At 43.6% G+C, this 19,276-nt stretch overlaps 1 protein-coding gene across 1 annotated transcript; it reads left to right on the top strand.

The window, feature by feature from the left end:
• Positions 1–570: 570 nt before the first annotated feature.
• Positions 571–2,036, top strand: LOC123072480 (transcription termination factor MTERF15, mitochondrial). Its single transcript, XM_044496033.1, has one exon. It carries the CDS (start codon positions 677–679, stop codon positions 1,835–1,837), a length of 1,161 nt encoding a protein of 386 aa, XP_044351968.1. The 5' UTR covers positions 571–676; the 3' UTR covers positions 1,838–2,036.
• Positions 2,037–19,276: the final 17,240 nt, after the last annotated feature.

Genomic DNA, 19,276 nt, shown 5'->3' with positions numbered 1-19,276 from the left:
TGCTCCTCGCCACCATCTACAGTCGACCAAAAGGACATCCAGATCGGCCGCTCAAACTGCAGGACAATGTTCAGTAACTAAAACCACACGAGCAAATATGATCGATCGTCTGCTGGCTTTACCTTTTGATCGATCAAGTGAGCCCAGAAGCCGGCCGGCGGTGGCGCAGTCGTGCGTGTCGTCCGGCAGGAGTGGCAGCCCGTTCAAGTCCTCGTCCACGTACTCCATGATGACGAGCGAGCGACTCCGGGATGACGAGCGAGCTTCTCCATCATATTTCCCTCTCGGTGCCCCTCTCTGTTGTTCTAGTCGGCGGCCTGCCTACTAGCATCGCCAAAGTTGTTGACTTCAAGCTGGCGCTGGACAGCGCGAACATCACAAGATGCTGCACCGCGTCTCGAGTAAATGATGTCACTTTTAATTTATGTTTGATCGTAAATTTTTGTGTAATTTAGTTGATGTTTGATCTATGTTTGGGAGATCTCGTAACTGCAGCACATCACGCCAAAGAAAACAAAAAACAAAAACGCAAGTACTAAAAAAAAAGTAGTAGTAATCTCTTCTCTCCCCCCAGCAAAAAAAAAAAAGAGAAAAGAAAAGCAGCCGTCGCGCTTTCGCCATTCCCACGCCGCCGCCGCCGCCGCCGTCGCATCTCTCCCCTATCTGCCGCGGCGCCATGCTCCGGCTACGAAGCTCCATCATCGCCCGTCTCCTCTCTTCTTCTCCAGCCACCTCTCCCGCATCCCCTCTCCGCCGCCTCCTCTCTGTCTCTGCCGTAGCGCCCGCAATCTCCCCAAGCGCCAGATTCGCCGCGGAGGACTACCTCGTCGCCACCTGCGGCCTCACCCGACCTCAGGCCCTCAAGGCCGCCCCGAAGCTCTCCCACCTCAAATCCCCCACCAATCCCGACGCCGTCCTCGCCTTCCTCGCCGGTCTCGGCCTCTCTGGTGCCGATGTCGCTGCCGTCGTCGCCAAGGACCCGCAGCTCCTCTGCGCCAAGGTGGAGAAAACCCTGGGCCCCAATGTCGCGGAGCTCACCGGCCTCGGCCTCTCGCGCCCTGAGATCGCGCGCCTCGTCCCGCTCGCCGGCGCCACTTTCCGCTGTAGATCCATCATCTCCGGGCTGCAGTACTGCTTGCCCCTCTTCGGGTCCTCCGAGAACCTCCTTCGAGCTCTCAAGAGTGGCTCTGTTCTCGGCGCCGACCTCGAGCGGGTGGTCAAGCCCAATGTCACCTTCCTGCAGGAGTGCGGGCTAGGTGTTTGCGATATTGCCAAGCTCTACGTGATTAGGCCATCGCTGCTCAGCATCAGCACGGAACGCATCCGGACAGCAGTGGCCTGCGCCGAAGGTCTTGGTGTACCCCGTAGGTCTCAGATGTTCAGACATGCGCTACAAGCTGTTGCATTCCTCAGCGAGGAGAAAATCGCCGCCAAAGTGGAGCACCTGAAGAAAGCGTTCAGGTGGTCGGATGCCGAGGTGGGCATTGCTTTTTCTAAGGCTCCAGCGTTGCTCATGAGGGCTAAGGAATCGCTGCAGCGCAGGTCCGAGTTCCTCATCTCCGAGGTGGGCTTGCAACCGGCTTACATTGCTCAACAGCCGGCAATTGTCTGTTACAGCCTAGAGGGCCGGCTCAGGCCCCGGTACTATGTTGTAAAGTTTCTCAAGGAAAATGGATTGCTCATGCGTGACCCGAGCTACAGTACTGTTTTCAAGAAGGCTGAGAAGGTGTTCAGGGAGAAGTTCATATGCCCTTACAAGGAAGCTGCACCACACCTCGAAGAAGACTATGATGCTGCTTGTAAAGGGGAAATGGCGGCTAATTTCAGATTCACATGAGCCAAGAACGGGCTATGATCTGGTTGTCGGCTGTTGTATGACTCTTAGGTGCTGGGTTGGTCGTTGCTAATGTGTGATGGAATTGTTAATTTGATCCCTGAATACTGATATGTAGTGTCATCACTCAGCAGAGAAGAAACCATGGATCAGTTATGAACTTTTTTGTCCTCATTCATGTTTTTAAACACACATATTGAAACTAAGTGTGAGATCAGGTCATGGAGGAGGGCTCACTTGTACAGGTTATCTGCTAAACCTCGAACTCTCACATGGAGGAGGGTTGGCATCATTTAAGTTTAAGTAAACCTACGTGCCTCTGTTCATTTTTATGCCAGTAATGTTATCCAGAAAATGGAGAAGCACTTGCTGCTAGTAATGTTATTGAGACAAAGAAGCACTAATTTATTATTGTGTATTGTGGATTTTTCATGCTCTGCACCATGGCCATAGGCCCATAAATCATGTGTTTATTTTGGATGGCAGCTTAAGATTTTTAGTTCATTATTGTGTTTTGGTCCTGTGGGTAATTCTTGGTGCCAAGCACCACCAGAAGGTTCACTAGCAGTTTTTTTTTTGTCTTCTATAACTGAGCTACCTCTTCTTTAGTTTGTCTAAAACCGAGTGCTTAATTTATTGCTTTGGTCAGTGTGATTGTGAATATAGCCACCAAACAGTTGGTATCATGTACATCCATCACTCTGAATACATGGTCTGGATATTGGTAGCGACTGCAGGTTCTTAATTACAACCCCCTAGTATTCTTGTTTGTTCGAAATGCTGCACATAATCTGCTAACTTTTGGGGGCACATTACTTCCAACTGACGACATAATCTGTACTTGAATTAGTTTCTGCCACTTGGGTGTGTTCATCTAGAGAAATATATCACTGAAGTTCATTGGCGAATAGTAAAATTTGATACCTGTGTCTGTTTGATTTTCACAACCATGTTTGATCTGAAAACACAAGAACTCCAGTATTTTAACATCCAAAGTAACTGTCAAAGCGTGCTAGAATTGGTTTTAACTTTTACTACCTCTGTAACAAAATATAAGATGTTTTTGCAGTTCAATTTGAACTGCAAAATTGTCTTATATTTTGTTATTATAGAGGTGGTAATTGTCAAGCAGATAGGTCTTGTCATGGTCTGCTTTTTTCTGAAACAAATTAAGATTTCAAGCTGAGGGTACTTAAACCTATCATACATCAATGCTTGCTACGTGTCATCTTGCTGTGTTGTTAATTCTCTACTTATTTTACTTGTCAATGCTTGGTTATGGAAAGGCTCCCAGGGTAAGAATTGTTTTTGTTGGAGATGGACCTTAAAGATGCACCATTGTTCAACTGGCAACTATTTGTTGTTTTCAGTAAGACACAACCCTGTTGAAGTCTTACAGTGATTTTTCCTCCTAGATCTCATAAAGGTTTTGTCGCTTTGTTGGCAACTATAAATAATATTTTGTCGCAGTTGATGCAGTAAATCTATATGATGCATCATACACTGGAGTGTTTATATGTTTCATCAGGTTTTTCTGAACTATGATGATATTGAAGCTCAACTGCACATTGACCTTGACTTGTTCTGTCCAGCGTATATGATAAAACAGTTCCGCTTATAAGTAGTGATTGTTGTGAATGCTAGCAGATGGCTCTTTTACTGTTTTCATATATCTTATAATTCCCGTGTGGGTATTTAGTTCTGTAACTAAAATGCACAAGTTAACATTTTGCAATTGGCCAAGCAAACCGTTAAGTTTATTAGTCTACCTCTTTTGTCAATGGTTAAGTTTATTAGTCCACCTCTTTTCTCTGATGTTGTCAACTCTCTTCATGATGCAACAATGGTTTAGCCTGGCTGCGGAAGTGTCGCGGCTCGGCTGAGGGAGCCAGGGACCTTGCCGATCTTTCCCTGTTATATATGACTTATGGGTCTGGTTGAATATGCTATTTAATATATTGTTTTTGAGATTGGGGGATGTGCAGTTCACATGTCCTGCTCCTGCATGATACGCAGCCTTGGCTAGAGTATCTGCAATCGTATTTTGTTCTCTTGGAACAGAGGCCTGAAGCTTATGAAAAAGTTAGTTGTTCAGTAGCATGGTAACTGGTTGCAGAGTCCAGTGAGGAGCACTAGTGTTGACAGCTTGTGGATATGCATACAGGGGAGGGAGAAATTGCCTGGACATGAGCAATAATAGGAGTTGGCCCCTGAAGAAAAATCAACGTGCTCCACATTTAACGGAAGAGTAGAGAGAGGGAGCTATGTATTTGGTATTAGTAGTAGTAGTGTTGAGTTTTACACTACTTAAACACGAAATATATTGACTGACTGATTTACTGAATGTTGTAGATCGATGGTCCATTAGAAAATGTGCTGACATGGTATGACAGGTGCTTTCTCCTTCTTCTCCCAGGAGAAGGAGATGGACGGAGCATGGCGGCTGGAGCTCTGCAATCAGCATGGTTATGAAGGCTCTGCTAGTAACAAGCATGATACGCCAGGGTGTGTTTTATTCAGAGAAGCTCCTTTTGAATCTTGCCAGGTATATATCCAAAGTGTTATACTGTATATTGCAATATGCAAGGTACCCCTATTCATCAGCTCAACTGCCTGGACAAACAGCAAGTTAAATGAACCAACTAGCTGCATCTGGTTCGCTTTAATCAGTCCGTACATTGATGAGTTCCATGCTTCTTCCCCAACACACGCTGGATCTAGCTTGGATGTAGACAATTTGAACTCCTAATTGTCATGCATGCAATGTATGTAAACAATCAAGTATTAAATGTGATATTAATATTATTTTTTCGATTTGAATCAGAGCTGAAAGTTGTTACTTCTAAATATTTCAGACTTGATGTGTGAGCTCCGGCCTGGACGCCCGTGTTGTCGAGGCCGAGGGAAGCGCTCCGTGGGAGCATGTCACGTGATGGCCTCGAACACACACGTTCCAGCCTCGTGCAAACTGGGCGCATGAGCTCCCGCTTACAACGTGAACCAACATGTAGTAGGATGGTTAGAGGAACAATGGTATTCTCAGCTTACCAGGGTTTCAGTCTGGTGTTCGCATTATTCTTGGATTTATTTTAGGAGACGTTCCTGTCGACGATGAGATCCTACGGTGATTTCCTAAATGATATGCCGGCTCAGTCTCTCGAAGGTGCTCATAAGGGTAGGGTGTGAGTGTGTGCGTTCTTATAGATGAATGTATACGTGTATGTATGAGCGCTTGCGTCTGTACTGTGTTAAAAGAAAAAAGCTCCAGCCTAGAACCGTACACGCTGCTGCCTAGAGAACCTGGCGCATGCAGATTAGGTGTTTGCTACGGATCCGGCTTGCCTGCTCCCTCCCCATGCTCTCATCCGTGCTCCCACTTCATCCTACGGTTGTCCTTTTTCCTTTTTCCTTTCTAATCTAATCATCCCCCCCCCCCCCCTGATTTTAAGGGGGTGGGGTCGGGCCTTATTTTCTTCCAATCAAATCATGCCACGTATGCGGGAGCACGGATGGGCATACACGCGGGGAGCAGGCAAGTCTCATCCGTTTGCTACATGTCGTTTTGCCATGTTAATGGTCTACTTATTTTATTTGTCAATGCAGGGTTATGGAAAGGCTCCCGGTTGTAAGAATTACTTTTGTTGGAGATGGATGTTAAAGGTTTGTCATTGTTCAACCGTTGAACTATCTGTTATTTTCAGTAAGACACAAACCTGTTGAGGTTTTTACAATGATTTTTCTTCTTAGGTTCCATCAAGATTTTGTTGCCTTGTTGGGAATGAAAAAAGGATAGTTTGTGGTGGTCCATGCAGTAAATCTATGTGACGCATCATACACTTGAGTGTTTACATGTTTCATCAAGTTTGTCTGACCTATGATGATATTGAAGACCAACTGTACATTGACTTGTTCTGCCCAGCGAAATGATAAACCCGTTCCCCTTATAAGTTGTAATTGTTGTCAACATGCACGCATGCCACTCATCAGCCCCATTACTTCTATGTGTCTCAACATTCATGAACAATGCTACTATACTTAACATGCACACACCGCACCTCACCAAACCCACTACTTTTATTTCTCTCAACATGCATGCCAAATACCACTTATTTTTCTGTAAATAGCTATGCAATTGTATAAGAAACAAATACGGTAAATCATATGTTATGTCAGTATTCGTTCTCATATTTAAATTTCAGACAAAAAGTTCTTATCAAATTTATATACTACAACAAATTCCTGCAACGTGCGGGGTATCATCTAGTAAAATTCTAGAAAATGTGCAGTCAAATTGTGTAACTTAATATTAAAAAGTATGTTAGTATTGGTAGGCCAAAAATATTATCTTTAGGATTTTATAAAGATATATTTTGATAATATGTATTAATATATGTATAATAAATGTCGAACTTATACATATGCCGGAGACGAATGTCAATGTTCAAGACGACATGTATGATAAAATCATGAGCTTGGGAGTATCCTACTCCAATGGAACTAATTTGGTTTATAAGAATCATTTCTATAGATGATTACCATTTCTGTGAAGAACTTGGATCAGTAACAAGCATCTGCCCACTCGTGGAAGTGGGAGGCAACATGGGTGGCTCGTCGAAGGTCTCATCGACTTACTCGACGTTGAATAGACACTCACAGAAGGCATCTCTGCTGTTGGGAAGCACATACACCTTCTTGTGGACGGGGTTGTGCTCCATCAACAGCTCACTCTTCTAAGTCGTGTCCTTGAGGAAACATTCGTAGGGGACTCCTTTGAGGTGCAACATGACTAATTTAACCAGCTAAACGATATATGGTATAGAATGCAGTGAATCATCACCCACTGCAAGTCCCACCTAAACATTGTTTGAGTTAATATCCCGATACCTCCCAGTCTCTAGCATCTCACTGACCGGTTGTCGTGTGTTCTCTATGTGAATATCGGTGGTCGATTGGTCAATCTTGGTCTGATAGATGAACTGGAGCGGAGCCGAGAACCCTAGAATATGGAGTTGAGAACCCTAAAAGAATGATGGTTTACACAATTAGCGGCTACTTGTAATCTACTCAGGCTGCCGACTTGCACATGTGTAATCCATTCGGAAGGTGGTTGGCCATCATCATTATGTGCACGGCTGTTTGGTGGACACGTCCTATTCACATGAATGCAACTCATTCACTAGCTTGTTGTTTGGTAGCTAAGCTGTGACAAAAGATTTACTTATTTCATACTTCCTCCGTTCTTAAATATTTGTCTTTTTAGAGATTTCAAATAGTTACCACACACGGATGTATATAGACATATTTTAAAGTGTAGATTCACTCATTTTGCTCCGTATCTAGTCACTTGTTGAAATCTCTAGAAATACAAATATTTAGGAACGGAGGGAGTACAAGTTTGTGTTTCTCTATTACCAAACATATGGATATATATGTTTGTCCAATTAACTGGCACCCGTGATACAAGTAGCTTGTCTCTTTTCCTTTTGATGCAAGGTATAAAAGTTAATATTGCTGAATGCTATTTTGCATGCAGAAATATGAAGTTTTTATACCGATTATATTGCAAATCCCGCTTTTGGCCTATACTTTTACGCTATCTTTGCGCCAGGTAAGGAATCGCTCCAATGGCGATAAAATGTCAATCCTACTGATGAAAATGGAAATAAAAGAATTCACGCCGGGGTGCGTCACACTAGATATGTGGCTTCATTAGCGAAATACATACTGGGGGTGGGATTTCCACCGTAGATGGATACTTTACACAGCGTAAAGATATTTAGTGTTCAGTTTGTTAGTGTGAGGACTGACCTATACTGTCTCTATAGTTTCAGTGGCTTCCGACGCATTTTACTCCTTTGGTTTTCCAGATTACAGTGATAAGAGGCTTGTAAATTTCTCACTGGACAGTGTGGACTGTGGAAGCATTTGGTCGGGAACATCCCCAAAATGTGATGACTAGCAATGGCAAGACGGATATCCGATTGCACAAAAACTAGGTCAACCTCCACCATTCTAGCCACCAGATGGAAGTGGGTTTCATGCACATCTCGGCCTACCAAAAGGAATATTCAACCGGCAGGCCGTGGATGGAGCAGGAATCAAGCCCAATGGATGATTCCTGGGCTTCCTACTATTTTTCCTAAAAATAAACTACTCCCTCACTGATTTAGTATAAAAATAATACCAAATCAGCGACAATTAGTACGGATTGGAGGGAGTATTTATTCTGAGTGTTCTACAAACATTAGTACTTCATTTGGGGATTCGGATGTTTTTCTTTTCTTTTATTCATAAAAGAAATGTCTTTGTGTTTTCTTGTATTTCTCCAGGTTCGAGCGTAGCGTCACTGATATTACAACTTAGCATCCCTTATTCGAGATGCACGATGAGACTGCTGGGATATGTGACACGTGCTGGATGACTGGATGAGAAATCCTTACCTAACCATTGTAGACATGACATCCTTCTCCTCATCCACGGGTGTAATGCGTGGAACAATACTGTGCGCATCACATTCCACGATATGCCTGAACATTGTTTCAGTTACTATCCCGATACATCCCAATCTCTTCGCTCACCGGCCGGTTTTCATGCAGTCACCATGAGAATATTGGTGGTCCGTCGGTCAACCTTCATTTTATAGATGAACTGGAGCTAAGTACCCTACCAAATCGATGGGTAACAATACGTGGTTACTTCTATTCTACTTCAGTCGTCAATGTGCACGTGCATAGTTAGGGCAACTCCAACATGCAGACGCATCCCGCCCGTGCCCGATTGGGTCCGAACCGACGAAAATGCGAGCCCAACGTCCCGACGCAAACCTAAAATCCGTCCACTCGCTATTTGTCTGGACGCATTCCCGTCGCATATTTGCATCCACATGGACATGAGATGGGCATGTCGCGTGTCCGCCTTGGGCCCGCATGTTGGCCTGGCCGCTCAACCACCGCGCGGCCATATTTAATGCGATCCATCGACGTCGGGCTTGCATGGAAGCGTCCGGAGTCCACGCTTATTTTAAATGCAAGCGTGCAGGGGGGCTCATCCACTTCCCACTCACGTCCACATCTAGCCACATCAGCTCCCTCGCCGGCGACATGAAACCTTAGCGCTAACCATGGCTGGCTTCTTTGGCAAGGGGAAGGGCAAGGCGAAGCACGATGCCGGCGCCAGGTCGTCGCGCGGGCCGGCGCGGTGGGTGCTGGTGCCAACAGTAGGGAGGGTTCACCGACCATGGGATCGTGTGTATGTCCCGGTGCACTGCACGCGGTACCACTCGGAGTACCGTTTCCCACTGTCATTTCCCGACGTGAACTTCCCCATGGCTAGCACCTTGACCCCCACCGCATCCTGGTGCTGGCGGCGCCGCGGTCCACGAGGGCACGCGCCGAGGAGATCCGCCTGTGGCGTGCCCAGCTCACGCTGACGCAACACCATAACCCGGCCTACACGATGGACTCCGCCAGCTGGGAACATGTGGTTCGCGATTGAGCATGACGTGCTCCGCCGCGAGGCGTCCAGCTCGATGCCAACTATGCACCACGGCCCCCGTTTGTCATGCTGGAGGAGGAGGAGGCGGCGGCCTACCAGGCCACACTCAAGAAGGCGCTACAGTGCGCCTTGGAGGAGTCCCAGCGCGAGGAGGACGCGTGCTGTCAGGGTATGGAGGAGGCACTCCAGCTGTTGGCGGTGGGGAACTGGGTCTACCGTCCGCCACCGCCGTTGTTGCCTGAACTAGTGACGGTCAAACCCAAGAGGAGCCCACGGAGGCCGCGCCTGAACCACCCACCATCAAGGAGACGTATGCATGGACTGGCATCCTGCGCGAGTGGGTGAGCGCGTCGGCCATCTTGTTGGGCACGACGCTGGAGCAGGAGGCGGCATATCTCGAGCACTGGAGGTAGCGCAAGCTGGCAGAGAAGCGGTCTGACGGGGAGTGCCAAATGCAGACCTAGCGCAAGGAGGAGAGGTGTGCCCGCTGGGCACGGGAAGAAGAGGAGGAGCACCGGGAGCATGAGGCAGAGGAGCGTGCGCCGCGCATTAGAGCCGTCGGCGCAACAGACGACTGAGCAGACGGTGCGGGCGGTGTGGCAGCCGGACTTGGTCGACCTCACTGGCCTTTAGGACGAGGGTGATGCCAAGGGCTGCGTGCTGGGCGGTTGGGTGACTGGTTAGCATCCTTTTTTAGTTTTTAAATTTAATTATGTTTAAGTGGACTTCGACTGGCTGTTGACCATCTGTTTTATTGTATAATTATATTTAATTATGAGTATTTAATATTTTTTTAATGAGCACGCGGATCATGCATCGGCCGTGTTGGGCACACCGGCCTACCCAAACCAAAAAGCGGACATGCCCCTTCGCTCGACTGACCCAAACGAATAAAAAGCGGACAAAATCTGAATTTGTTTGTGTCGGCGCGTTGGAGTTGCCTTTAGTTCCAACCTATCTGGTGGATGGTTGGTCCTCATCGTTATATGTGAACACATACTATTCACATGTATGCAACTCATTCACTAACTTGTTGCAAGCAAAGATTTGCTTACTTCATATGTGTTTGATTTCTCTAATACCAAGCACATACATAATCGCACTAATTTACTTGTGCCAGAGATAAAGATACGATTCACTTGTGTCTCTTTCTTTTCATATAAGGTATAAAAGTTTTGTTTCTTAAAGCTAACATGTGCATATGTTTCTCTAATACGTTTGGAAACTAAAAAGGACCTCAGGTGTAACTGCTCACACTGTCACAAACCAATTGCAAAAAATATGCATTGCTTGACACTCTGGACACATGCTAGCTAGTTAATGTGATACTAGTGGTTGGGGCGCCACCCGGTGGCGCCACTTGAAAGGAAGTTGTACGCTTATTTTCATTTAAAAAAATACATGTAGTTCTCACCATCATCTAGGAAAATATTTTTTTTAAAAATCCTCACCTCAATCTAGAAAAAGAAGTAAAAAAATCACCAACACCGCCTACCAGCGAGTGCCACTTTGCATAGTCTTCCATTTAAAAAAAATATGTGGGGTCATCACCTCCATCTAAAACGAAAAAAATATAAAAAATTCCTCACCTCCATCAAAAAAGAATATTCCAAAAGTTTTCACCGTGGCCTACCAGCTTACGCCACGTGGCATAGCTGGTTAACCGCCTTTCACGCGTAGCTTAATGGATTTAATTACCCATAGGGAATGGTGGAAGTACTAACCAATTAAAATGCGCAACATATCGGTTTTAATTTGATTTTCCAGATGCCGAGCTAGTCAAGAGGACACGTGAAATTACTGTGTATATATTTTCTTGCAATATTTCATTGAACTCATGATCAGAGAACAAGTATATGGTAAATGTTTGCAGTAGAAGAGCAGCATGTGCAACATTGATAAATACATATTAACTGTTTGTCGTTCCAAATATTAAATGTTTCAATTGGATTCCAAATATTAAATGTTTGTCGTTCCAAATATTTCAATTGGGTTCTAAATGCTTTTCGTTCTAGAAAGTGTGCATCCAACGTGTGTAATATTGGGAAGTACTCCCTCCCTAAAGAAATATAATAGTGTTTAGATCACTACAGAGGGAGTAACAATCAAATGTGTAAGTGTTGTTCTCATCCTTAGCTCATGTGAGTTTGGGTGAACAGTAGAAAAAAAGTATGAGTGTTTTGTGCCAAACTTTGACCAATGTTTTGATTGGTTGCAAAGTTTAAGCATTTTTTAACATCAATTTTGTTTTTTCACCATGTTTTCCACGAATATCATCCGGCGAAGAAAATTTGCAACCAATCAAAACATTTGTCAAAGTTTGGCACAAAAAGGTTCAGATTTTTCTTTCCATTTTCTAGATTTCACTGTTCACTTGAGCACTCACATGAGCTCCGAATCAATATTGCCGCGTCCAAATCAAATGTGGATAATGTAGATAAATGTCAATGTCCAAAACAACATTTATTAGATAATAGCAAGAATGGGAGCCAGCAGAACTAGTTTGAATTATAAGAACCATTTATATGCATGATTACCTTTCCTACAAATAACTTGGACCAGAAACATAAGCCGACCCTCTTGTGGGGGTCAGACGGCAAGATGGGCGGCTCATCAAAGGCCTCGTCGACGTACTCAATGGTGGAGCCCCCTAGTAGGCGGTTTTGCTGATGTGGGAAGGCACATAAACTTTATTGTTGACAGGGTTGTGCTCTAGCAGCACACGGCTCTTGTTCGTCATGTCCTATAAGAGAAGCTCATTGGGCCTCCTTTGATGTGCATGGTGACTTATTTAACTAGCTAAACCATATATATCATAGAATGTGGTGCTTTATCACTCGATGAAAATCTCACCATGAGCCCGGCGTAGGGTAGCGAGAGTCTGACCCGAGCATCATTTTGTGTGAGCTAGTTGCTACCTCCTAGCCTTGCCACCACGAAAAAATGGATGAACATTGTTTGAGTTATTATAACATACCACATAATTTCTATAGGCTCACCAACTAGTTGTCTTGTAGTTTCTATATGATTGGGTAGTCGATCTTCGTTCGTCAGAGGAACCAAAGCTAAGAACCTGCATATACCGATAGTTTACATTGTCAGTGGATAATTATAATCTACTTTTGTTGCCAACATGCACATGTGTAGGTCATCACCGTTATGTGCACGGATGTTTGGTGGACACATTTTAATCACATGAACACATTCATTCACTAATTATCAAATGGTCCGCTTGGTAAGATACCAAAAAAAAATCGCAATCAGTGACATTCATTTACTAACTTGTTGTTTGATAGTTAGCTGAGATCAGAGATTTGTCTGTTCCAGATTTTTGAATTCTATGTTAATTAGAGGTCGTATACAAATATGTGAAATATCTTCATTGTCACAAACATACTTTCCCTTGAGTACAAACAGGACACAACAATATGCTTAGCACAACCAATTTATGGTACCCAACATATGCATATGTGCATCCATTTAACATGTACCTATGATACAATTGACATGTCTATTTTTTTATTCTATAAGGTTTATAAAGTCATACTATTGAATGGCATTTTATAAGTGCACAAAATATAATACATCATATGTATATGTTTTTTCCTTCGGGGAAACGTTGTTTTTGCCACTAGCAATCACCCACTTTGTTTATGCCACTCTAGAATTTGACATCTCATTTTTGCCAATCTTAGCTTTTCACAATACATCAAAATTGCCATTTTGTGGCAAAAGAAAACTTGTCATAGTGGCAATCATACTACATTGTCAAAATCTAAGAGTGAAAAAAAATGAAATGAAAAATTATTGAATTTGCCACAGAATGACATTTGTGATACATTGTTGAAAGCCAACGGTGGAAAAAAGTGATATGTCAAATTCTAGAGTGGCATAAGCAAAGTTGGAAAATATAGAGTGGCAAAAATAAAGTTTTTCCTTTTTGTTTTATTATTTTTCTGGCAGCTCGAGAGGACCTCGCGAATTATGAGTTGCACACACAACCGGTTGCACCCAATATGCGTCCCATGACATACTGGGCACATCATGTTGGTTTGTTGGACACATGCTAGCTAGTTTGTGCGGTCAATGATACCAACAGTGAAAGGTAAAAGAACTAATAATCAATTAAACTTCTCAATAGAACAGTTTTATTTTGTTCTATCATGTTCCTGGATGAATGATAGTGCTAATCAACTGCTCAACTAATCAATTTTGTTCCTTGCTTGTCAGCACCAAATAGTAAAGAAGCCTGTGATACCATGAACTTCAGGCCACGCTCAAACAAGGTCGTGTCCCACGAGTGCTTCTGCAAAAGCAAGTGTGTATAATATCATTAGCCACCTGATACTTCCTCTTTAATTACTTGATTAGTTCTAATAAGTTCATATTAGGTAAACTGACCTCTCTAGCTTAGCCATGTTTGGAGATGCCTACTATGATCGTAACAATAAGGATGCAAAACAGAGAAATGTTATTATTCCTCGTGGATCCTAATCCTCACAGGTATTGCCAAAATAAATGCATCCATACATAGACTATGATTACCACCAAAATCACATTAAAATAAGACAAATTGGGGGAACCATGTGAATGTGTGTGTGTGTGTGTGTGTGTGTGTGTGTGTGTGTGTGTAGTGGCGGACCTACCATTGGGGCGAGAAGGGGCGGCCGCCCCGGCTCTCCTGGTGCGGAGCTAAGTACCCTAGCTCAACCCCTTTCAGTTTTAGTTGATGGGAGCAGTGCCATTGACGATGAGATCCGTTTCTGTCAAACAATTATGTTCCTGAGTAAGAAGAAAGAAAAGATGGGCCTAGATGACTGGACTTTGTGGGATTTAGTTAGTTGTGGAAGGCCCATATTTTATTCTAAGAACCATTTTATATGCATGATTACCTTTCCTACAAAGAACTTAGACCAGAAACATAAGCCTGCCCTCTTGTGGGGGTCGGACGGCAAGATGGGCAGCTCATCAAAGGCCTCGTCGGCGTACTAGATGGTGGCAACCCCCTAGGAGGCAGTTTTGCTGATGTTGGAAGGCACATGCACTTTATTGCTGGCGGGGTTGTGTTCTAGAAGCACGTGGCCCTTATTCGTCATGTCCCTTATAAGAGAAGCTCATAGGGCCTCCATTGATGTGCATGGTGACTTATTTATCTAGCTAAACCATATATAGCACATAATATGGTGATTTGTCACTCGATGAAAATCTTGAAGGAAATATGCCCTAGAGGCAATAATAAAGTTATTATTTATTTCCTTATATCATGATAAATGTTTATTATTCATGCTAGAATTGTATTAACCAGAAACATAATACATGTGTGAATACATAGACAAACAGATTGTCACTAGTATGCCTCTACTTGACTAGCTCGTTGATCAAAGATGGTTATGTTTCCTAGCCATAGACATGAGTTGTCATTTGATTAACGGGACCACATCATTAGGAGAATGATGTGATTGACATGACCCATTCCGTTAGCTTAGCACACGATCATTTAGTATTCTGCTATTGCTTTCTTCATGACTTATACATGTTTCTATGACTATGAGATTATGCAACTCCCGTTTACCGGAGGAACACTTTGTGTGCTACCAAACGTCACGACGTAACTGGGTGATTATAAAGGTGCTCTACAGGTGTCTCCGAAGGTACTTGTTGGGTTGGCGTATTTCGACATTAGGATTTGTCACTCCGATTGTCGGAGAGGTATCTCTGGGCCCTCTCGGTAATGCACATCACTTAAGCCTTGCAAGCATTGCAACTAATGAGTTAGTGGCGAGATGATGTATTATGTAACGAGTAAAGAGACTTGCCGGTAACGAGATTGAACTAGGTATTGAGATACTGACGATCGAATCTCGGGCAAGTAACATAACGATGACAAAGGGAACAACGTATGTTGTTATGCGGTTTGACCGATAAAGATCTTCGTAGAATATGTGGGAGCCAATATGGGCATCCAGGTCCCGCTATTGGTTATTGATCGGAAACAGTTCTAGGTCATGTCTACATAGTTCTCGAACCCGTACGGTCCGCACGCTTAACGTTTTGTTGACAATATAGTATTATATGAGTTATGTATGTTGGTAACCGAATGTTGTTCGGAGTCCCGGATGAGATCATGGACAAGACGAGGAACTCCGGAATGGTCCGGAGATAAAGCTTGATATATGGGATAATAGTGTTTGATCTCCGGAAGGGTTCCGGAATTCACCGGAAGGGGTTCCGGATATTTCCTGAAATGTTTGGGTAAGAGAACACGTTATTTGGGCCAAAGGGGAAAACCCACAAGGTTTTTGGAAAGCGCAAAAGGAAGTTTTGCTGCGTCCAGGGGCCAGACGCCAGGGTCCGTCCAGACGCCGGGAACCCTGGCGTCTTGCCCTGGAGTCCGAGAAGGACTCTTGCCTTTCGGGTGAAACCGACTTTATGGAGGCTTTTACTCCAAGTTTCGACCCCAAGGCTCAACATATAAATAGAGGGGCAGGGCTAGCACCAAAGACACATCAAGAAACACCAAGTCGTGTGCCGGCAACCCCGTCCCCTCTAGTTTATCCTCCGTCATAGTTCCCGTAGTGCTTAGGCGAAGCCCTGCGGAGATTGTTCTTCACCGACACCGTCACCACGCCGTCGTACTGCCGGAACTCATCTACTACTTCGCCCGTCTTGCTGGATCGAGAAGGCGAGGACGTCATCGAGCTGAACGTGTGCAGAACTCGGAGGTGTCGTGCGTTCGGTACTTGGATCGGTCGGATCGTGAAGACGTACAACTACATCAACCGCGTTGATAAACGCTTCCGCTTAGCGATCTTCAAGGGTACGTAGACAACACTCTCCCCACTCATTGCTATGCATCACCATGATCTTGCGTGTGCGTAGGAAATTTTTGATATTACTACGTTCCCCAACAGTGGCATCCGAGCCTAGGTTTTATGCGTTGATGTTATATGCACGAGTAGAACACAAGTGAGTTGTGGGCGATACAAGTCATACTGCTTACCAGCATGTCATACTTTGGTTCGGCGGTATTGTTGGATGAAGCGGCCCGGACCGACATTACGTGTACGCTTACGCGAGACTGGTTTTACCGCCGTGCTTTGCACACAGGTGACTAGCGGGTGTCTGTTTCTCCAACTTTAGTTGAACCGAGTGTGGCTACGCCCGGTGCTTGCGAAGGTTAAAATAACACTAACTTGACAAACTATCGTTGTGGTATTTATGCGTAGGTAAGAACGGTTCTTGCTAAGCCCGTAGCAGCCATGTAAAATTTGTAACAACAAAGTAGAGGACGTCTAACTTGTTTTTGCAGGGCATGTTGTGATGTGATATGGTCAAGACATGATGCTATATTTTATTGTATGAGGTGATCATATTTTGTAACCGAAGTTATCGGCAACTGGCAGGAGCCATATGGTTGTCTCTTTATTGTATGAAATGCAAACACCCTGTAATTGCTTTACTTTATCACTAAGCGGTAGCGATAGTCGTAGAAGCAATAGATGGCGTAACGACAACGATGCTACGATGGAGATCAAGGTGTCGCGCCGGTGACGATGGTGATCATGACGGTGCTTCGGAGATGGATATCACAAGCAGAAGATGATGATGGCCATATCATATCACTTATATTGATTGCATGTGATGTTTATCCTTTATGCATCTTATCTTGTTTTGATTGACGGTAGCATTTTAAGATGATCTCTCACTAAAAATTATCAAGAAGTGTTCTCCCTGAGTATGCACCGTTGCGAAAGTTCTTCATGCTGAGACACCACGTGATGATCGGGTGTGATAGGCTCTACGTTCAAATACAATGGGTGCAAAACAGTTGCACACGCGGAATACTCAGGTTAAACTTGACGAGCCTAGCATATAACAGATATGGCCTCGGAACACGGAGACCGAAAGGTCGAGCGTGAATCATATAGTAGATATGATCAACATATTGATGTTCACCATTGAAACTACTTCATCTCACGTGATGATCGGACATGGTGTAGTTGATATGGATCATGTAATCACTTAGAGGATTAGAGGGATGTCTATCTAAGTGGGAGTTCTTAAGTAATATGATTAATTGAACTTAAATTTATCATGAACTTAGTCCTGGTAGAATTTTGCAAATTATGTTGTAGATCAATAGCTTGCGTTGTTGCTTTCATATGTCTATTTTGATATGTTCCTAGAGAAAATTGTGTTGAAAGATGTTAGTAGCAATGATGCGAATTGGATCCGTGATCTGAGGTTTATCCTCATTGCTGCACAGAAGAATTATGTACTTAATGCACCGCTAGGTGACAGGCCTATTGCAGGAGCAGATGCCGACGTTATGAACGTTTGGCTAGCTCAATATGATGACTACTTGATAGTTTAGTGCACCATGCTTAACGGCTTAGAATCGGGACTTCAAAGACGTTTTGAACGTCATGGACCATATGAGATGTTCCAGGAGTTGAAGTTAATATTTCAAGCAAATACCCGAGTTGAGAGATATGAAGTCTCCAACAAGTTCTATGGCTAAAAGATGGAGGAGAATCGCTCAACTAGTAAGCATGTGCTCAGATTGTCTGGGTACTACAATCGCTTGAATCAAGTGGGAGTTAATCTTCCAGATAAGATAGTGATTGACAGAGTTCTCTAGTCACCATCACCAAGTTAGTAGAACTTTGTGATGAACTATAGTATGCAAGGGATGACGAAAGCGATTCCCGAGCTCTTCGTGATGTTGAAATCGACGAGGGTAGAAATCAAGAAAGAGCATCAAGTGTTGATGGTTGACAAGATCACTAGTTTCAAGAAAAGGGCAAAGGGAAAGAAAGGGGAACTTCAAGTAGAATGACAAGCAAGTTGTCACTCCCACGAAGAAGCCCAAAGCTGAACCAAAGCCTGAAACTGAGTGCTTACACTGCAAAGGAAATGGTCACTGGAAACGGAAATACCCTGAATATTTGGTGGATAAGAAGGATGGCAAAGTGAACAAGGGTATATTTGATATACAGATTATTGATGTGTACCTTACTAGTATTTATATTAGCCCCTGAGTATTTGATACTTGTTTCTGTTGCTAAAAATTAGTGACTAGAAACAGGAGTTACATAATAAACAGAGACTAGTTGAGGGGAAGTGACGATGAGTGTTGGAAGTAGTTCCAAGATTGATATGATCATCATCACACACTCCCTATACTTTCGGGATTAGTGTTAAACCTAAAATAAATGTTATTTGTCGTTTGCATTGAGCATGAATATGATTTGATCATGTTTATTGCAATATGATTATTCATTTAAAGTCGGAGAATAATTGTTGTTCTATTTACATGAATAAAACCTTCAATGGTCATACACCCAATGAAAATAGTTTGTTGGATCTCGATCGTAGTGATACACATATTCATAATATTGATGCCAAAAGATGCAAAGTTAATAATGATAGTGCAACTTATTTGTGGCACTGCCGTTTGGGTCATATCGGTGTAAAGCGCATGAAAAAGCTCCATAAAGATGGATTTTCAGAATCACTTGGTTATGAATCATTTGATGCTTGCGAACCATGCCTTTTGGGAAAGATGACTAAAACTCCGTTCTTCGGAACAATGGAACGAGCTACTAACTTGTTGGAAATAATACATACTAATGTATGCAGACCAATGAGTATGAAGGCTCGTGGCAAGTATCGTTATGTCCTAACCTTCACAGATGATTTGAGTAGATATGCGTATATCTACTTGATGAAACATAAGTCTGAAATAGTTGAAAAGTTCAAAGAATTTCAGAGTGAAGTGGAGAATCATCGTAACAAGAAAATAAAGTTTCTACGATCTGATCGTGGAGGAGAATATTTAAGTTATGAGTTTGGCCTTCATATAAAACAATGTGGAATAGTTTCACAGCTCACGCCACCTGGAACACCACAACGTTATGGTGTGTCCGAACGTCGTAACCGCACTTT

The sequence above is a fragment of the Triticum aestivum genome, chromosome 3B, assembly GCF_018294505.1.
Source record: "Triticum aestivum cultivar Chinese Spring chromosome 3B, IWGSC CS RefSeq v2.1, whole genome shotgun sequence".
In the NCBI taxonomy this organism is placed as follows: Eukaryota; Viridiplantae; Streptophyta; class Magnoliopsida; order Poales; family Poaceae; genus Triticum; species Triticum aestivum.
Note: the sequence above shows the minus strand (reverse complement) of the source record. Positions and strands in the feature narration are given on the sequence as shown.

What these genes read in the sequence shown, in the direction of transcription:
- LOC123072480 (XM_044496033.1), top strand. Translation starts at nt 677, where the DNA reads ATGCTCCGGCTACGAAGCTCCATCATCGCCCGTCTCCTCTCTTCTTCT.